This window comes from Ylistrum balloti, unplaced genomic scaffold (assembly GCF_031769215.1).
Source record: "Ylistrum balloti isolate Yb309-2 unplaced genomic scaffold, AGI_CSIRO_Ybal_v1 Utg370006, whole genome shotgun sequence".
Taxonomy (NCBI): Eukaryota; Metazoa; Mollusca; class Bivalvia; order Pectinida; family Pectinidae; genus Ylistrum; species Ylistrum balloti.
In genome coordinates this window covers 2970248-2992413 of record NW_026782081.1, presented here as the reverse complement: position 1 = coordinate 2992413, position 22166 = coordinate 2970248, and the positions used below count along the sequence as shown (strand labels likewise).

Below are 22166 nucleotides of genomic sequence, written 5' to 3'. Positions count from 1 at the left end.
TTCGTTTAGTATGAAAATATCATAACGCTATGTACTTGTACTATGCTATTTCTAAATTTGGATGCACTTGTGCTTTGTTAAGATCTTTCTTTTATTTATTAATTTAAATAAAATTAAATTGAAATAAGGTCAATAAAGTAAAATGGCTACTTCCAACAATTTATTTTTGAGGTGACTACACCTTTGAACTTGTTATTGACATCTAGATCGACCAATTTAGATCTTCTGCAACCACCTCTATTAGTTTAGATTCACATGAGGAGGAAGGAAGGAGGATGTTGTGAATTCAACAAGTTCTATAATATTCTGTATTATTTCATGAACAACTCTAAAATCTCATAGAAAACGTAAAAAGTTTATATTCTCCTAGTATTTTTTTTCAAATCCACTAAATATTACCAAGTAAAGTTTCGTTGTGCTTGTTGTGTAAAAACACCAGAGACGCTCTGATAGCAAGCGACTCACAACAACAGATTTTTTCCGTTTGTAAAGCTGACTAGAGTAATGAGCAAGGACACTGACAAAGGAGATGAATAATAATGATAACGAGGAAATAAATAGGTATTTTTGTGCTTAGTCTTTTTACATGATGTTACCACACAGAATCATTATGAAAAAAAAATTTCCAACTGTAATCTGGATATCATTTATCTCCCTCTTAAGCATAAACATGTAATTTATCTTACCTGTAACCTAAATATCCCTACTTGTTACGCCCACTGCTTCTGTAATATCATTAATTCCTCTTGCATTCAGGGTCTGATTTATCTCCCTTTGTAATTTGAATCAGATTTATCTCCCCGTGTGACAAGTATCTTATTAATCTCCTTCCGTGATCCGGGTCTGATTTATCTCCCTTTGTAACATGGATCATAAGTAATCCCTCTGCAATCAGGATAAGATTTACTACCTCTACAGTCTGGATCATAAGTACGTACCTCAGTAATCTGGATCATAAGTACGTACCTCAGTAATCTGGATCATAAGTACGTACCTCAGTAATCTGAGGCGCCATTAGCAATTTTGTTCTCGATCTCCTTGAGGACCAGCACAGTTCCTAATGAGTGGAAAAGGGCACAGATAACAGCAATCTTTAAGAAGGGGGACAAATGCGAACCAGGGAATTACAGACATGTGAGCTTAACTTAAATTGTGTGCAAAGAACTTGCATCTTTAATAAGAAGGCACATAACTGATTATATGAAACAAAACTATTTTTGCTCAAAGAAACAGTTCGCATTCTTGTCTGGCAGGTCTACGTCACTGCAACTACTGAAAGTTTTGGATGAGTGGACTGATCATATGGATAATAGACACTCAATCGATTGTATCTATATGAATTTTAAAAAAAGGCATTTGATAAAGGGCCACACAAAAGACTTTTAGGTAGAATGAAGTTATATGGAATTAGCAAGGAGATCATAAAATGGACGACGAGTTACATATCAAACAGGAAGCACGAGTCTCGGACTGCAGCGATGTGTCCTCGGGAGTTCCCCAGGGATATGTTCTTGGACCTACAATGTTCGTCATATTTATTAATGACTTGCCAGATATAATAAAGTCTGAAGTCTATCTTTTCGCAGACGACACTAAATTGTTCAGAAGCATAAAAGAAAATACCGATGTAAATATACTTCAAGATGATCTGTATCGCCTTTCAGCTTGGAATGAAAAATAGTTATTGAAATCTCATCCGCAAAAATGTAATGTTTTGCGCATTGGCAGGCAAAGTGGAGACAGAAAATAGAATTACAGGAAGTCTACCAAGAAAAGGATATAGGAGTAATTGTAGACAATTCTTTATCATTTGATGAACACATAAGTACACACAAACACAGGTCAAAAAAGCAAACTCTATGTTTGCACTAATAAGGGGAACGTTTCAATTTCTCAATGAATATAACTTCCCATTATCGTACAAAACAATAGTTAGGGTTCATCTGGAACATTCTATTACGGTATGGCATCCATATCAAGTCAAACATATAGATATGATCGAGGCAGTGCAACGGAGAGCAACAAAACAATTATCAGGATTTAAGGAACTGGCTTATTTGGAAAGACTGAAGCGCCTAAAATTACCAACGTTGGCATTCAGGAGGATTCGTGGGGATATGATTTAAGGCTTCAAAACAGTTTTTGTGATAGTAACGCTGCTGGTTTTCTTAAATTGTGGATCGACAAAGTTCAAATTTAACGGACAAGTGGTCACTCCAAAAAACTTTACATGCAGCACTGTAAACTTGCCTTCAGAAAACATTCTTTTGCTTTGCGTGTGGTCAAAATACGGAACAATCTGGTAATATTTATCTATTAAATTAGCTTGCATTAATTTCATCCCCTTGTCATCTAAATGTAATTTGATAAATATTTAAACACGCGATATTATATGAATATCTTTCGACTTAAGTAGATTTTCTATTTCGTGATATGGAAATAGTAACACCAAGTAGGGTTACTATGTAAGTTCCTGGTTTTCTTATCTGACGATTTATTGACGATGACGAAAAGTTGTCCTTGGTTTTCCCTAACTTTCAAACAAATTATGGAAACACTTGAAGCCAGGAATAATAATTAACGTTTAGAACGTTAGCCAATATCAAACGTTGATAATGAGATTAAAATTAGCGAGAGTTTATTTTGGTATATGAACCAAGGAAATGATTTGCCTTTGTTCAAGGGGCCACTTAATGAATATGTAAAAATGTCGTATTATGTTAATTTAATGGTTACCGATGACAAATAATTAAGATAGACGCATTCATATTACTGAAACTCTGTCAATTTCAACCTTTTACTAATGACCTAAAGAAAATATCACCCTCTTAATCAGTATAATTCTTTAATAATATTATTAACATATTCATTACGACTTCATAAGTATATTCAATGATAGTACAACCAATGAATAATGATTGGTAGGTCAACACGACAAAGGAATCTTAAATAGTTCCGTTACATCTCAATAATGTGTTGCCTGGATTTGTAGGCTTCACTGACCTTATTAGGGCGTACATCATATGCTTGTGGCATTCAACAGGTTGACGAATAATTAAAACTTGCATAACACAGGGTATCAGGAGATGCAGGTTGATGAAAAGTAAGGGCAAGTTTTACGGTCGTCATAGAGATCTCTTCTGAGAAATACTTCTTTATTTCTTTGTGCGATATAAAACTGAACTTGTTTGATGTACGTTAATTTGTCTGTTATTCAAGATGGAGTACATTTTGGTCTCATTTAAGAACGTGAAATTACTTACTTGGATTGACCAAGATTAACCTAGGAGTGTCTTCGATGAAGCAGAAGACCTTACTATTACAAAACGCCTGGTCTCTTTGTACTTGTTCATGAGTCTCAATTGAAACCTTTCTTTCTTTGGTTCATATTTTCTTTAAGTTGGAATTATGATTTTGTCCACATGTTGGTATTTTCTTTATGGATTTATAAAAATCAACATGTAGCTAAATTTTCGATCAGTTTTATATTTTTAACTACGGGAAGTAAATATACTATATATGTATATGATGAACAACTTTTCACAATAACTTCATCTTTAACCAAGGGGACTAAACCGTCCTCCAACACATCTGAATGATTCATATACATTCATGTTTACAATAGAACGATTTAATATTTAAATGTTTACGCTAAGCTGATGTCCCCTGCTATTTTGTAACGATTTAATCTTTAAATGTTTACGCTAACCTGATGTCCCCTGCTATTTTGTAACGATTTAATCTTTAAATGTTTACGCTAACCTGATGTCCCCTGCTATTTTGTAACGATTTAATCTTTAAATGTTTACGCTAACCTGATGTCCCCTGCTATTTTGTAACGATTTAATCTTTAAATGTTAACGCTAACTTGATGTTCCCTGCTTTTCTGTAACGATTTAATCCTGTTAATTTTTACGGTTAATCCATGTTTCCTTTTATTATCTTTGAATGTTTACGGCAACCAAATTCCCTGCTATTAAATGTTTGCGGTAACTCAGTGCCCCCAGGTATTTTATACAATATGTAACGAAATAATATATAAATGTTTATGGTTACTCAATGTTCTGAGCTATTTTGTGCAATATGTAACAATATATTATTTGAATGTTTACGGTAACTCAAAGTTCCCAGCTAGACAGCTATTTTGTAACAAATCAATCTTCGAATCATTGATCATTTCCACCAAGTTTCTCTCTCTCTCTCTCTCTCTCTCTCTCTCTCTCTCTCTCTCTCTCTCTCTCTCTCTCTCTCTCTCTCTCTCTCTCTCTCTCTCTCTCTCTCTCTCTCTCTCTCTCTATCTCTCTCTCTCTGGAGCTTGGAAAGCCTGAGGTGTTTCAGTATTAAATACTGCATTATAAAAGAGGCTAATGTTCCGTTCCTAGAATAATATCCGTTCTCTAAAGTAATTTGTTAATTACCTCTTCAAATATACCAAATTCAGTATGTTTTATATACTTAGTAGAGAATATGTACTTGTAAGCAGCGATCATATTTTTGAAATGTCTACTCATTTACATTCACGTCTCGAACTTATAAATATCCAAGCATCATTTTTCTGGGGATATGTATCTTAAATTTCAGATTTCTCTCTGTTGTCGTAAAAATAAATCTAATGTGTATATCCAGGTGGTAACATCCAGCCGTCCCTTGATATAAAACCCAGATAGTACATCATGTAGAGGTGACAGGTAAGACACTACAATGAATTCTTATAATCGGGACTTGTTTTCGTATCATATGCTTGGTGGCTCAATAATGGGACATTCCTTCTCGGTAGCCATCTGTCAACATGGCGGCCATCACATGACTACAATATCATAAACAAATCTGGTTTGGGTCAGTGTTTGGGTTTGAGAAGCTAAAATTGTGTTGTTAAGGTTTGATATGTTAAAATGACGTTTGGTCTTTATAATCAGGGTTGGGAAAGCTGAAATGACAATTGGTCTGTAATGTTAAACTTTGCCAAGTTAAAATAATGTTAGATCTGTATTGTAAGGATTTCTTGAATTCGACTGTTTTTTTTTCGTCTGTGTTTTCAAGGTTTTGTCAAGTTAACAAATGAGAGTCACTGTTGTTACTGTTTGACAGTTAACAGCTGTTGTCTTTAAATTTAGGATATTCGTTTTGTTATCAATCTAAAGTTTCATATAGCACATTAAATGGTGCGATGTTACCTATTTTTTTAAATTTAAAACACATACCAGTTTTGCAATCAGCTGAATGTCTGGATATCTAAATAACATGTTTTACAATAACAGCTAGAAAATACTCGCATGTCCACATAATCATAATTCAAACATAAATTCAATCAACTAGAGATAAATACAATATAAAGAAAGAGACTCCTGAACAAATTACACGGAGATTTAGATCAGGTGTTCAGGAAGAGTAAACGTCTTCTGCGTCATCGACGACACCCGCCAAGTGAAAATTGATAAATAAAATCTTACATTTCAGATCACAGGTTGTACAATAACACAAACAAGCAATGTTTCGATTACATATTTACACTATCTGAAGCTTATGATTGAGGACAGATATGTCATTACACGTGACAATGATCACATTCGGGAATATTCTATTCCCTGTTGCGATATGAAATTTGACGTGTTAGATGTTCGTATGTAGTCCGTTTGGGATTGTGACATAATTAACCAAGATTGACCAAGATTGATATGTCGTCGCTGAACCAGAAGACGCTTATTCTTGTTCATATGTACCTTAGCTTCATCATCCCTTTGAGTTTGAATTGAGATTCTGTTGGCATGTTACTTTCTCTGTTGTTTTTGATACTTTTTCTATATAAAACATGTATTTTTATTAATAATTTTGATACTTGCATGGTAACAAAATGTTACCAGTATTGTAAGTGTGATAAGAAATTTCTTTTATTGGATTTTAATAGGATTTTCATCAATGTAAACGATTAAGATCATCCAAAGGAAAATGCTTTTTTAATCCATTGACCACAATTTCTCTGACATGAAAAAGGTGTTTGTCGTGCGTTTGTATACGTCCCTGTCCTAGAGTGATTGCCAAACTTTTATGGCCGAAGCGTACTTATGAAGTCCCATCCTTAGCAGTCATGATATACACATTTGTAAGTGGCCTACCATTGTTTCCTGACCCTGTACTGACCACTAATATGTAAATGTCACCCTAAAGGTCAAGAATGTAACTTACGGACATGGCCCGGAGCGACATCTTTTCAATGATAAAACTCATTTCATAAAACCATAAAAATAGGACACTGTCAGACGGTCACCTCATCACAGAAATAAGTGCCCATTCTCCGCTCGAGCACCCTTATGGGAATAGAGCTCATTTGTCCGCCATATTGTCACGCGTCTTGCTTCGACTGTCAGATCCGGTATAGCTTTCCCACAATCAATGCGACAGAAGTACGATTTCGTGGCAAAATAGTGTCAAGAGTGAAAAGGTGCATGATTGTCGTCATTCGAACAAATGAGAGCGTTCAGTAGCAATAAGTTGGTCTAGTGATTTGGCATTGTGTGGGAGCTGTCATCTCACTATTTTTATAAATATATATTCATGTTTTCAGTACTCTTTCTTTTTATAATTGATAGCATAATTTTGTATCAAATGGTTTTAAATAGGCCAAGATTCAATTGCTTATCAAAACTTGAACGGGATGCCAGCAATGATATCTAATTCTAAAAGAGCATTTAGCTACAGAAATGATAATAAAAAAAACTTTAAACCAGGCGTTGAAGTCCTTATGGCAATTGATATTTCTTTGGATTGTTGGTTTAGGCAACAGTTTGCGTTCAAACTAATATCGCAGCTTCCTAACTGATACGATTGCCTTTCTATTTTTGCTAGTATTTATCACGTTTAAGCCTTAATTGATACAGGTAATAGGTTTTGAAGACTAATAAAGTCTAAAGCCCATGTTTCCAGTTTGCACATTTCTGCGTATACAGATAGACCTTTAAACGACATCACATTCTGATTGATTGTTGTTTGTCTTTGAAGTGTAGTAATTAGACAATCCGTCAGTGACAAGTTTTACCTTTGTACTTCAACAGAGGGTGTCCAAGAAATATAAATAGATGCTTACTGTCAAAACAGGCACTGTGTATCTGACATTAAAGCATCTGTTCTATTTGTAAAGGATGATAATTTAAATTATATAATGTTTATTTTCATACATGTTCTATTTCTTCGTGAAATATGAAGCTGGGCGTTTTTGATGCTCCAAACTTTGTCTGCTGGTTCCGTTTCCGTATATTTGTTTTCATGTGTGATCGTGACATTATTTTCTTGATTTGACCAATATCTACATGGCGGTATCGTCGATGAAGCTGAAAACTCTAACACTTCAGGAACACCTGATCTTATTCTCCTTGTACTTTTTCAGGAGTATCCATGTAAATTTTTTCTTTTGTTCATATTTTGCCCTCGTTTTATTGAATGGTAATTCTACAATGATTCAAATGTTATTGAAGTATAAATTTCTCGCTCAGCGCTTTCCTCCATTCTGTACACTAGGTAACAACCGTATTTGTTACACAAGGGAATTAGTAATCAGAAACTCGTGCACACAGTAAGAGATTATTTTTATCTATATTGGCTCATGAAAGCACTATGCGTCTTCTTCAGATTCAATTCTAATCTGATGATTGTTTTTGATATCGTTGCTTTAATACAAGTAAAACAAAAGGTTTGAACAACGTTTCTTTTATTGAATTTTCTTATGATATAGAAGTTGTATTCTTAAACAATTTTGGAAATGACAACACATGGAATTACGAGGATGGAGAAGCTATACTAAAAGCTTAGAAAACTATTTTTGTGTTCTTTGCTTGATTTTAAACCTAATCGACCAAATGATTTAATCCCAATGTCTTTGATTTAATACAAACACTGTACCAAATAATGAAATGGGACATTCTTTGTACGGAAGGAGTTAAACTTCAATATTTTTTTTGTTCTTATCGTGCACCTACAAAATAACATACTATAACGTTTAACTCTTGAACTCCTATTAATTTCACAAGCAAAACAAACTTGAAAGACTGTTTATATATTCTCAATATCACTAAACAATTGGTGTCTCGGTTTTAAAAATGATAATACCAACATGTTAACAACATTCAAATACAAAATCGGAAAAACAAAGGCAAAATATGAACAAAAGAAAAGGTTGTCACGAAATAATTAGGAATACTCGAGACTATAGAAGACGTCCAACTACATATCACATATATGTATTTATATTTTCCTATCCGATAAGTCAGGTAATAAGTCAGTGATTCGCTATATATAGAGAGAGCTGAGAATGAACGTTGATTTGTAACTAGTTGGTAATTAAAAGTTAATAATTGGACCATATTGTTCATTTTTTCTTTAAAATACAAAAATGTATTGGAAAGGTTTAGCTAATATGACGAATTCTTTATACTTGCGTACATAACTTCAACTGTTTCTTATAAATACAATTGGAAATAACGGCGAAACAATAGGATACTATGTTATTTGTTTCTAGAATCTTGACGTGAGGAAGGACATTTATAAATATAATCAGATTTCTCCGATAACTGATTAGGAGTGCCATCAAAAACACGGCATCATGACCCTCCATCTGGTCACACGGTCACATTGTTTAACATCTTAAGGGGAAGCTACTGGATGGAAGAGTAAGCAGGAGAGAAAAACAACTAAACCATGTAACTCTAAACTAATGAACTTTCTCTGATGACTAATAAGTAACGAAATAAACGACACATATCCCCATAATTCTGTTTTAGGAGATTAGGTTTCCACTTTCTAAATTTGAATAAGTAGAGGAGACGAACAAACTGACAGACATGTATGCTAAATTCTACTTAATATCGATACAATATATAAACCACACAGATAAAGAAGCATGGAAATACGATTCGTTGAATGTGTGTAAGATAATGTTTTCTGTTTTCCAAGTTAACTACACTTATACAAACAATCGTGCCTGCAGGGGTTTAAAAAGTGATCACACACACGTGTCTCTGAGGCCCCATGTTGCCCAACAAAGATGATGTATCTGACCCTACCTAACGAGTACAAACGAGCGCCAACCGCCTGATTGATACGCTGAAAACATAAACGAAGCATAATTTGTGACAAATTCACTTTAATGTCATTGGTTCCGGCGAGAAATTTACAGCCTTTTTCATCGCATACTCCACTAACATTGACATTTGAAAGAAAAACTTATTTGACTATCATCTGTGACCCAAGGAGCCTGTTTGTTATCAATCATCAGATAATTTGCTCAACGTGTGCTAAAGGTGTATCATAGTGGGTCTGGAAAAGACATGTTTCACTGTAAAGTGAAATTTACATATTAAAGTTTTCTTGCAAGTGTTATCGTATTATTCTAAGAAATCTACTGTAAGGAACCTAAGTTTATCTTGTTTCTCTTGTTCAAAGAGTTGCTTGGCTGAGCGTCTCACACAGAGTAATTAGTATTTCTTTTAAAATACGACTTTGCACGCACTGACTCGAGAAATGTATACGACGATATTAATTTACTGTCAGATAAGCATATTCTCTTAATGAACCCGGTACGTGCACGCCTGTACCAGTTATTATAGCTTTTAATTTGAGTGAAAACTTAATCGCATACTTCTAGTTTAGCAGTGCGCATGCTGTGCAAATTGTTCAAATGCAAGCACAGGTATACAAAGATATACATTGTCATACAATTTCAAAAACAGGTATATATTTTACCTACAAAAATATATACAAGAAATTTTCAATAACGTTCTATATAAACTCCATTAAAATAAAAGATAAACACTTAATCCCAATAGTTGTCAAATCTGACCATTTTTTTATTATTATTTGCTAATGTTTATCTATGGAAGAGATTATGTTAAATAGAGCTGCATTGTGACTATATATTAAGAGCTGTTTACGTAAGATATTTATGGTCACTAGCAAAAGTCAGAGCTACAGCTCCTCGTGTTTCAAACTCATATACCTTCACTCTCCCTGCCATGTCAAAATCATTATTTGCCTTTCCTGTGTCAGATTCCACATATGTAGTGTTTTATGTGTCGTTTGTATTAATTCTTTGTTATTTATTTCCATAACAACGATGAACCTTAACACTGTATATAAAACCTCATGAGACCTCATATATACCTGGAACTGCCAATAACATGTCAATACATGTGCCGCTAAACAAGGCAATCCTGAGTTATTTCCGGTTCCGAAAGAAAATCATCGCAACATTTAAATGGGTATCCGAAATTTGAATTGGTTATTGTGTCATGGAATTTAAATAAACAATTATTTCATTATTAAATTGTTTACAGCATGCATTTTAAATTCTCGTCATGTTATAACGTATTTACATTAAAGTGACATGTCAAATGTATTCCGTTACAATGTATCATTGGTAGCAACCTTTTTTGTACATAATAAACTTTGATTTCAAAGCAGTGAAAAAAATGTGGAAACATTATCAAAAAATATATCTTTCGATTTTAAAAATCCTTGAGAACCCCTAGACCCTTTAAATCGTTTCTGTACTTCGATGTGATATTTCAGTAGTTGGTGTGGTGATGAATGTTGTCTCGTTAGCGAAGAAGGATTACCTGCCACACTAAACTACCTTTTGACAGGTAAAATAAAATGAAACCATCAAGTTTTAATAAAGAATTAAAAAAGTTTATTGGAATAATTTGAATTTATATAGCAATTATCGTTCAGAATAAATTACAATAATAGATTACTTTTATACTGTGATCTGCATTATCTTTCAAAACAAAATTCCCAACACGGCACTTAATATGATGATTTTATGACGATCAGGTTTATATTACATCACCGTAACTCGTCGGGTCGGTCTGACTAATGAAGGCTGTTGGTTTTACATCTGTCCTGTAGGTATGACGTAAGAACTGCATGATCGTAAGAGGCGACTATATTTTCTACCTTTTCTGAAGGACTTGCCCGTGCACCGTGTGGTAGTCATTGAGTTTCTTATATCTGGGTCGAATACTACACAAACCAAATCGAGTCTGTCAAAAATATTACGCAGCCACACAATATCACATGCATTCAATACATGCACTCACATCGCATATACCGCGAGGGATTCCTTAAATGACCCTACATGTTGATAAGGCGTTTAACAATGTAAAACCAAGGCAAACCTACCTGTTTACGTATGTCTATGTTATACAGTATAAAACCATTAGTGTTATACAATATAAAGCCTATTGTTGTGTACTAATTAAAATGTTTGATTAGTACTAATGTCCGTAGGTTTCTTAAGTATGCACGCATTATAATTTCATTGGTAAACTAGCGATAATTGAAATGTCAGTATTACAGTATGTGCGTAACCGAACTGAAATCCATGTGTAAACAAGGCTTAAAAAACATGTTGATGAAACAACCAAAAAGGGTTTATCATGGTCATCATCTCTTTATGTAATATTATATCTTATATGAAACTCAATGTGTTCAATGTTCAAAAGAGTGTTAGATGTGGTTCTCTTTTAGCTATGTCCTCGCTTATTGTTTGAGAACATTCGATTACAAGACGTTTACTCTATGGTTGGATTTACAATCAATTGTTCATTGTTGTTTTCGTAAATGCGAATAAATTACGGAATGATAGTGAAAATGAAATCAACAATAACACACAAGAATAAAATATTCGTTAGTGAACAAGTGCGTGGACTGTTTGCTACTGTGTTAAAAGATTAAAGTTACAACACCCATATCGATCCTTCTTTGCTTTGCCGATGAAATTGATAAATTGATAAATAAACCGTTACAACACAAAAGTGCATTGGTGGACACACCTGCTTAATGTCTTAAGACGAATATTTTATTTTTGTCTTGAAATAATTATCATATAAAATTTGAAACAAAGAGTTGTTTTACATCCTAGAGTACATCCTGGTCCAGGTAATTCCCAGATTATATAATGAGGTATCAACACACGTCACTAAATATCGAGACAACATGCATTTTTTACCTTCTCGGTTCAAAGCGGAGCGCGGCTTTGATGTGTTCCGTATGGCGCATAAGAGTGCATAATTTGCGTTTTAAGCAAGAAGTTTAATTAATTAGGTAATTAGGGACAAAGGATTTGTATTTCATATCCTAAGAGGTTAACAGAGAAAGTGACAGTTTAACCCTTAAAGTGAAAATGTATTAATTGAAAGATTTTGATGACAAACATATGTTCTGGTTATAATGTTTAACTAAGTGTTAATGCGAATGGTTCGGATTCATAAAATGTGTATCATTACCAACCACTGCACGTCTCACACGTCATACATATATTTCATACCAATAGTTTTTTGAAAGGATATTTAAGCACAAAATATACTGTCATAAAATAATAATATTGACATGCATGTGTTAAAGCTGTGAATCTAGAAAAAAAAAGTTTTACAGATATTGTTGTGCCTTTGAAGTGTCACATGTTTGTTTATACTACCATGTGGTCTCATAGTTTCACTATGAAGTGTTTCAACATCACTCGAAATGATGTTTCCTTACGTAACCTACTGGCTTAACCTCTGTCCTAAAGGTATAACAATTGTCAGATTTGAGATGACAGGAGTCAACGTTCAGAACGCCTGTTCATTTATTCTACTGTCTATGTTATAGATAAACATTAATTAACCTGTTTTCTCGTATTTTTACTTCAGTGTACAATTTATTACATTTACTACAGTATAAAACGATTAAGCGGAAGTTGTTATATCTAAGTAAGCATCCTCTCTTATTGAGCATGCGTAATGTTTAGGATCTTACTCGAATCCCCGTTTCGTATATTTCCTTCGTGTTCCTTTTAAATTATGATATATCAATTATACTGCGGTAAGTGCTACAACCATGCCGTTCCGTTTGGGCTAATTTAAAATTTCCTATTTTTTACTTTTGTTTTGAACCGCACTTATGCTGCCTAGCGCCACTTCCTTATAACGATCAGTTGGGAAAGTGATGCAGGTCGGATGTGGCATTGAATCTTTTATGATCTTTTGGATAATTTCGGACCTATTCAGAAGGATTTCGTTGTAGATATTTCAGTTAGAAGTACGGTCAGGTTGCGTGCTGGCAAATTTTTATTTCTTTGTATTCACATCCACAAATCATTTGCTGGACGTCCTATAGAAAGTTTGGCATATCAACCAAAGAAAGCAAAAATTCTTGCTTTCTCTTTCAAATATTAATGCATCTGCGATATATTTTTCATTGCATATATCATGGATGAAACGTGAAGCATGGTATACAGAAGTGAAAAATAAATCATGGTCCTTATTTTATAGCATATTTTATTATCAATTTCCTCAATTCAACACTGACTCAAAAATCCCAGTATCAGTTGAACAATTTATAGAACAAATAAATATAAACATGAATCAATGGAATGGATTTAGACGTTGTATAAAACACGTATACAAGATTCACACACGCCGACGTAAGTACTTTTTACAAGTGTGACAATTTTCACTCAAATGTTGAAATCGTGATTTTGCAGCGTAATTCATCCCACCTAAGTTGTGACGTAAGAGAAGTATTACTTGCTGAGAATTAACCATCGCAGTTGTTTTGAACATAAAACACAAATTTGTTCTATAATAACTGAAGTCATGTACATACACTACGTGTATAATTTTAAACAAACAGCATAAGGTAACATCCGGCTAGAGAATAGAACACAGTTTGTGGCTTCTGTTTATATAATGTCTGATTTCTTACCAGTGTCACAACAACGTCGCTTAAATGAGCATGTTTCACTTAATATCCATTTGTACCTTTATCAACATACGACAATGTCTTGTTGGTTTGTACTCGGTAAAATATCTAGCCTTTTTCACAATCACGTTCTCTCGGAGTCCGTCTGGAAAGGACGAAACAATCCCTGTGATGTTGTATTCGAATGTGCTTTAGGTGCTTGCGCAGACGGAAGTGACGTAGGTATGTTACCAAGTCCCCCTAACAACGGGTTACAGTTACAATTATCAGCAGGCGGTGACGTATTTTGCATTGAAGAATGTCCATGAATAAGTGGAGAAGAATTGTCAAGGGAGTTATGCATATTGCAACCAATAGAAGAAGTAGCCGGCATTGTGTGCGGGATAGGCATTGTCGGATTGCGCATAAGTGGACCTGACATTCCAGGGAGAATATCTGACCGTGAACGAATCGGACCACCACCGAATGATGGGTACTGTCCGAGCCCTGCCGAAGATGGCCTCTGGATACCAAGGGAAGCGTAATAGTTGAAAGGGTTAGATCCAGGAGAGGATATTCCGTATGGATACGAAGCTGCGGCGGCTGCTAAATATGCATATAGGTGTGGATCGGCGATTCCATAAGGCCAAGCCATAGCCATTCTTTGTCTCTTGTCCTTCATTCTTCTATTCTGGAACCAAACCTGCCAAATAAAAGAAAAAATAGAATAAGATGAAAACAACAGGCTTGTTTATTTAACCCGTCAAGCTGTTAAAAGGACATACTTTTAATTAATACATATTACGTTACAATGTTATATTATCATCAGTCAACTAATAGTCTGCAGATGTTTTCTGCAAAACTATCCTACTATTGACTTTGAAGATGTGAAAATGTAAATACGGAAATGAGACATCATTTTAAACACGGCCTGATTGTGCAATGTCAAAATTAATACATGTAGTATTCTTTGTAGAATAAAAATTGTGAACCACGTTAATGTGTTTCTGTGATTTATGTACAGCACTTGTATAAAATTCGACGCAAAGTAACATAGTTTTTTGTCACTAGTAACATCGTGAATTGTGGGAAACTAACCTTGATGGTATTTTCCTGAAGGTTTAGAAGTTTGGCGAGCTCACACCGCCTCGGCCTGGATACGTAGTTCTCTTTGTAAAATTCCTTCTCCAGTCGGCCAATCTGTTCACGGGTAAATGCCGTCCTGTACCGCCTGACTTGGGAATCGTCTTGCAGATCATCTACACATATACATAGTACATAGGTATTATAGCATTTATTGAAGATTTGAATTAGTTCTGATTTACTCTGTATACATGACCTGTCTAAAACAATGAAACACTATCCCTCCGCAAATACAAGAGACGACGTAACAAAACTTTCGAGCAAAATATCATTCGACGGTAACCAAGGAAACACAGAGACAAACGTAAAGAAAACTAAGAGGATCTACAGGAAATCAAAGTAAGAGAAATGAAACTCAATGAAACAAACAGTAAACGTTAGATAAGGAGACGGGGGGAAACAGGTATGAAAAGGTCTGTATTTATAATGCACTCAGTCTCTGTACAAATCAGGGAATGTTTGCTAACGTTTCCATGTTAAATTCAAAGACACTGCATTGGAAATACTCAAGTTTAGTGAAGATTTCGGAAGAGCCAAAATAAAAATGATATTATATTACTTAATATGAGCGTTTCTGGATGACTTAAACATAATAGTTACATATTATGACTATGCGTTCGTACACAATGAGTTGTTTGGGCCATAAGATTTTTACATAACTTTTGATACTGGTATAATTCCATTTATCCTTAATTGAAACTATTGAAAGTTTCTCAAAAACGAAAATTGAATAGATCAACTCAATAATAGATTCCCACACCAGTATCAACTAATTCTATATTCAACTTATTCAACTTTTAAGAAGATAACGATTAATTACCGCCGTATTTTTTAATTACCATTAATTTTTAATGAATTCGAAATTAATTTCGGGCTATGAATAATTGTCGAAAACGTTACGGGTACGTCTAACCCGGATTAGAGTATAACGAATATGAGATGATACATCATAATTAGGAAGTACTAGTCTTAGTTAACATTGTAGCATCAAAGTATCAATTTACGTCAATTTCACGGTATAGTTATCAAAGCACTCTGTATAACCTTATCAATGATGAATTCTATCGATGGTGAATTGGGAGTTGTCCCTGACACAGTAGGAAACACTGATTAGAATGCACCGATATTAAAGACTTTGGTGTGAGAAGTCGGAACAGGTGACTACATATGAAGATAAAAGAGCGCTGTGACGATAAACTGAAGTTTCTGATTCAGTCCATTGAATCACATATTGAGTATATATAATTATGTAACGGCGGGAATCCTCATCGAACTCGCCGAACAAAGCAATAAAACAGTGATATGAATTAATTATGTCGGTTTACGACTAATTAATAACCCTTCTTACACGACAACCAGCGAGGAATGAAATGATATATTTAACAGCCCAACACAATTGAAATATATCTTATGATAGTTATCTAAGACGTTACGGTGAAGACTAGCAGACATGTCGTAAATCATCGCTTATCGTAGTACAGAAATCTGGTCATTACGCTTCATGAAATATTAAACAAGTTGTCATGTCCAACATGTACGTGTTCATTATGCGTTCCTTTATCATGGATTTGACGAGCACTTGACAATGGTCTATATTTCGAAATATCAGACTTATTATGCAGGTGTATTTTTTCATCTTTTTTCCTACAAGTTCAGAAATGCAGAATGCAACTCCGATAAAAAAAATCGACAGAAACTCAACATAAAAATGATTAAACTTATTCGAAATATCAGATTCAATCGTATTTCATCTATTTTTTTCTTCATTTTTTCTATAGGATTTTGTTCTGGAGAATTTATTTTTCTTATTTATTTTGTTTCGGTTAATTTCATTGTTTTTAAAACTGAAAAAAAAAAGTTTTCTTATTATCGCACTTGTTTGTAGGACTTCCCGACACGAATCGATTTCTGGTTGCTATGAAAGGACATACATCATCATAATTATTTAACCACGTAGCGGTTTACATTAATTAATATTATAAAGCTTATTGTGTTTTGTGTTCGATGTTTTGACACTGAAGATTTTTATTGTAAAGATAAAAAAAATGTAGTAAGACCTGATCGCGTTACGTTTTATTTACATCGGAAATATTCTCATTCTTGTGACTTTATTCAATATCATGATATTTCGATTTGAAAAAAATGTATTATGGTCCTAACTTGATTATTTAGATGTATGTTTGAAATACGAAAATGTAGTCTGTTTGTCTTGTTTTTTCTTCAAATTTTGTGAATGATATCATAAACAAGTTAATTACATTGTATACTAGTTAACTATATTATAAACTAGTTATTATTTTTTTTTGTAAACCAGTTACTAGTTATTATTTTTTTTTGTAAACCAGTTAATGCTATTATGTAACTAGTTAATGATATTGTGTATCTAATTAATGATGTTGTCTAACTGGTTAATAATATTGTAAACTAGTTAATTGTACTGTAAACTGGTGAATGATATTAAAAACTAGTTAATTATATTGTGTAACTAGTCAATGATATTGTAAAACAGTTAATGATGTTGTAAACTAGTCAATTACATTGTGAACTATTTAATCATAATGTAAACTAGTTATTTAATATTTTAAACCAGTAAATGATAATGGAGCTTAATAAATGATATTGTGAACCATTGATGATATTGTAAACTTATCAAAATTATTTATCTATAAAACTTCAGTGTAACGTCGTAGCTGATCCTACATAATTGATGAAGGAAAAATGTATGAAAGAGAAGTAGGGTCTCCTTTGCTTTGACTGGTCATTTGATGTATATATGTGAGGGATTCCAAGAAATGTTTCTAAAATAAATGATGCATTTTCAATAATACAAGCTGTGGATATAAATTACAAGTTTTATTATATACAAAAATCAGTTGGCAGCAATTCGAGCGCCTCTGAGGCTATTAATTAAACTGGAAAATCAATGATTCATTCAAACATATTTTATTGATAAACAAACAAAAGGATTAGGCACAAGTTCCTACAACTTACTAGGCCAATCAATGATCAATCAATCAAAAATCAATGATAAAGAGAGAATAAAGATAACAATTCTACAGAACTGGTACCAACACTAATAAATTTTATCTCGGTATTTTTATACTCGAATCACGATATTTTATTTATCACTGCTATAATTCTTAGAACGTATCTGTAATTATTTATGAAAAGAATGGTCATAAGTTTTTTTTTTCTTTAAGTGTAAAAAATGGCGATTTAGGTAAACAATTCATATTAGACAACATTGTAGTACTTCAGCAACTTAATGTTATTGTTTTTATCGTCTTATATCCAACTATATTTTATCCAGGGAGAAATATTCCTCTTTTGTCCAATTCCGTCATAATTAATAGTTGAAACCGGATTGTTTTTAATCATACCTATATTATATCGTATCATTAAATTTAAACGTCGAATACAAATTATAATTTTGTAACTTTTATTAATATGTGTACAGCTGAAAATAATCGTCTGAAAGTCAATGTTGACTTGTGTTTCTTAACAAACACAACATCATATAATTGTAGATATGTTGAAAGTAGGTATGCGCACTGTATGTGAGGATATCATTGATAATCACAATTTATATGTAGGTATCTGACACCTGACACGTCCACGGCTAAAATACCATGTGTCAGGTGTTAAGAATGCAATTTTCCACAGTCATATTCACGTCAGAATGGAATATTTCCTTTTGCTGAAAAGCGGTTTTTATGTACTCAAATTAGTTTGTATGATATTAGGATGTCATCAATTTCTTACGTCCGCTGTAGATATACATAACGTACTGAGTTATGCATCCCGAGTATGATGTTAGGCTTCTGACAACTGCACTCGGGAAACCAAGCATGATTAATTTAAAAACGTTTCTATTGGGTTTTTTTTTATCGGAATATCCTAAAAATCATAGTCACAGGAAAAATAACATAAAAAAAATCTAATAAATTGTTATTTAAGCATTTATTGCGAATAATCTGTCAGAGATTTCCTCGCTGATATCCTTTAATGGTAGTAGACGAGAGAAATGATCCCTCGTTGTTGATTTTCACGGTCAATTAAAATCCCATCAACGAATTTGTCATCATCCGTTTAAAAATCGTTTGATCACCTCTTAATACAGTTTGCGCCTCAATGTCCAAAAGTTTCCCAAGCAAAAAACATGTTCACAGATCTGAGACCCACAACTTGTACACAATTGGGCAATGATTTATTAGTGTAACGAGTCAATGAAGAGGCAACTATTTGCCTCGGTGAATGATTACATATTTTACTTCATATTTGTTTTATCATTTCAAAGAAATTTGCTTCAAAGTTTTGTTTTTTAAGGGAGAGTATGAATTTTTTTCTATCGATTGCGACATATAAGTAACGTCAGCGATAAACTCGTCAAGCCACACACCTGCAGTGGTGAAGTATATCGACCGAGGTGTGACAGTAATGCGCACACAGTGCATAAGTTTTGTCACGATGTAAGAGACAGAGACACTATATGATATCAAATTAATTCCATATTTTCATTTATTTTACAGTAAAATAAGGGAACGTTACATTGATGGGAAATATATCATGATTATGCATTATGTACCCCTCGAAAGTTGTCATTAATTCTAATAAGCGGGTGTCAAACGTTACATGGAAGAGTCTCTAACATCGATGTGTCTGTTTCCTACAATCATTTTATGATAATTTGTTGTAAATAAATTAATATTTTTGTGTATCTTTCATGATAATGAAAAAAAGTAATCATAGATTTAAATAAAAAATGATTTCTCTGTCCTAATGATCATTAAAAAATAATATTCCCTGATAGATAAAAAAATATTACCCCAATATGCAATGGTCACTTTGAAGGTGAACAAAAACCGAGAGTGAATTCGGGAAAACAGTGACGCAAACCTGTGGTCTAAAACAAAGTTAAAACTGAAGGATAATCAGGTGTAAAATCTTCCATGTGTGCTATTTTTTCTGTTAATCTGGAATCAGACAACGATGAAATTGATATTCTGTTTTTTTAAGGTATTGTATTAAAATAAATCTTCATTTCTTCAGATTGCTATTCAACAAAGTGGATACTTCTCCGAAATATCGTGTACTTTGTCGACTCTATCACTGTAATGACCAAGAGATGAACAGACTTGTTCACAGCTTAAGCCATTATTTACCAATTACCAAAGCCCTAACCAGCCAAATGACTCCCTCGGGGGTCAGTCAGGTCTCGAAGACGAAACCTGTTAGACCCTAAAGCATATCATTTATCGCGAAGCATCTGATTGGATTTTCGCACCTGTAACTCAGGTGAGTACAGGTAAATACTTTGATCAATCGATAAAGGTGTAATCAGGTATCGATCAGCTTGTAATAAGACAAAAACGTGACTTCAACAAGTTTGAAATTCATGTCAGTAGCATCTGTATACAACAGACTTTCTCGATTAACCGAACAATAGAAAAAGATTCACCTGGGCTTTCTTATCGTCTTTTAATTGAAATGCACTTTGTTTCCTTTAAAAGCACAAAACGTGCTTTAACGCTTTCATAGGATCAGACACTTGAGATAGGATAATTCATTTAAAAATGTTAGAAAAAAATGCTTTGTTTTTATTTGCACTGGGGTCACATTGTCAGTTTCGCGAGGGGTCACAGGATTTCCATCAAGATACAGTATTTAAAAAATCCTTTGAAGTGTAAGAGCTGAAATCACTTAAAATACTTTTCAAAACGATTTAGGCAAGTTTTCTGCTTTATGAAATATCAACAAGAAATTTGGAGCATTTACATAATTACTGGAAGCTGAAAATATCATAATTGAATATTTTCAGATGTTTTCCTGAAAGAGAACTTATCCATTATAACGTGATGTATAGACGTTTTTTGGACAGAATGTATATGTACATGTCGGAGAACTCGTTACAACTGAGAATTAAAAAAACCCACAGCAGTAAAACAGTATCAGTCATGAACGTTTAACATATTTTGAATTATGAAATGTTGGTATCAGTCATGGTGCCCTCTATGACAAGGGAAGCAACCCGTAGAACCCAAGTTTTCGACCACATGTTATAATCATTATGAATTTTAAAGATAATACAGTTGATATGATCTGCTGGAATGTAGGACCGAAATCCTTTCGATAAACCAAACACTACCTTTTTCCTTTATGTTATGATATTTGTTTAATTCTGGTTTTAAAAGGCCAGTCAGAAAATGTAACATAACGTAAATAACACGAGACATTAGGGCGTCTACACAAGCAAAAAACAGAATTACTCTCCAGATTGAATTTTAACTTGTAGATGTTCCCATGGACACTGCACACAGATGCACATGTAACACGTGTTGGAATAACTCTAACTATGGACTTTTATTTTGATGTGGATAGAAGTTTTTTATTATCTTAAAGAGCCACGTAAAACTATTTACCAGTCCTTCAAGGAAATTTCTAGATATGATCATGGTCTTAAGATTCTAATTAAAAACTCGAATTTAAATGATATGATGTGATTAATTAATTTCCTAGCAGATTCTTAATTGCGGAGCACGTGCCTTGTGGTATGTTGAAATGTTTTAATTGCCATAATTAATTATTTTGCTTCCTGAACTCAAGGTTGTTTATAATTTTAAGCAAGTGTCCATGGTCAATTTTTTTGGGTAACATTTGCTGCTCTGCTTTGTTTTTAGTTGCCATGTAAATTACCTTTTGATAATGGTGATCCTAGATTTTTATCCGGAGATTCGAACTCTGTCCCGCTGTGACACTCCTCCGATCTGGTGTTGTGATCTGGACTAACCACTTTGTGTCCATCAGCGTCCGGAGAATGTAATACACTGTCCGAATCTGACAGTCCATCGTCCGATTCAGAATGGGACATACTTGGTATCCGATTTTCCAGCTTCATGTCGGAACTTATTCTAAAGTCTACAGACACTTCTCCATCACTTCCTGTTTCTTCGGACAGGCGATATTGGGAAGAACTTGGCATCATTTCTCACATCGAAATATTATCAGTTACAGGATTCCAAATTGTCCGTTAAAGTAGTTCCATTGTTTTCTACACTGAAGTAATCACTATTTCCACTTGATACTGGCTTGTACAAGTTCTTAGAATAATAAGAGATATGTCCGAAGTATAGATGTATACTACAGTGTTAAATCAGGTTAGCTGTCTAATAACTACATGTGTTTTCCTATTATGAAATATTATCACCGCTGTATATCTTGAAATGCAAACATGGAATATCCCCGTTATAAACAAACCTACAGCTCCTGTTCAACCTGAGATAAGATACAGGCGACCCACCATGTGTATACATGTC

General features: G+C 33.7%; 1 protein-coding gene across 1 annotated transcript; it reads right to left on the bottom strand.

Annotated features, from left to right (window-relative positions):
• Positions 1-13855: 13855 nt before the first annotated feature.
• Positions 13856-21835, bottom strand: LOC132548277 (homeobox even-skipped homolog protein 1-like). Its single transcript, XM_060212129.1, has 3 exons — positions 21547-21835; positions 14809-14969; positions 13856-14413 (listed from the first exon to the last, which is right to left on the bottom strand). Exons 1-3 carry the CDS (start codon positions 21833-21835, stop codon positions 13856-13858), a joined length of 1008 nt encoding a protein of 335 aa, XP_060068112.1.
• Positions 21836-22166: the final 331 nt, after the last annotated feature.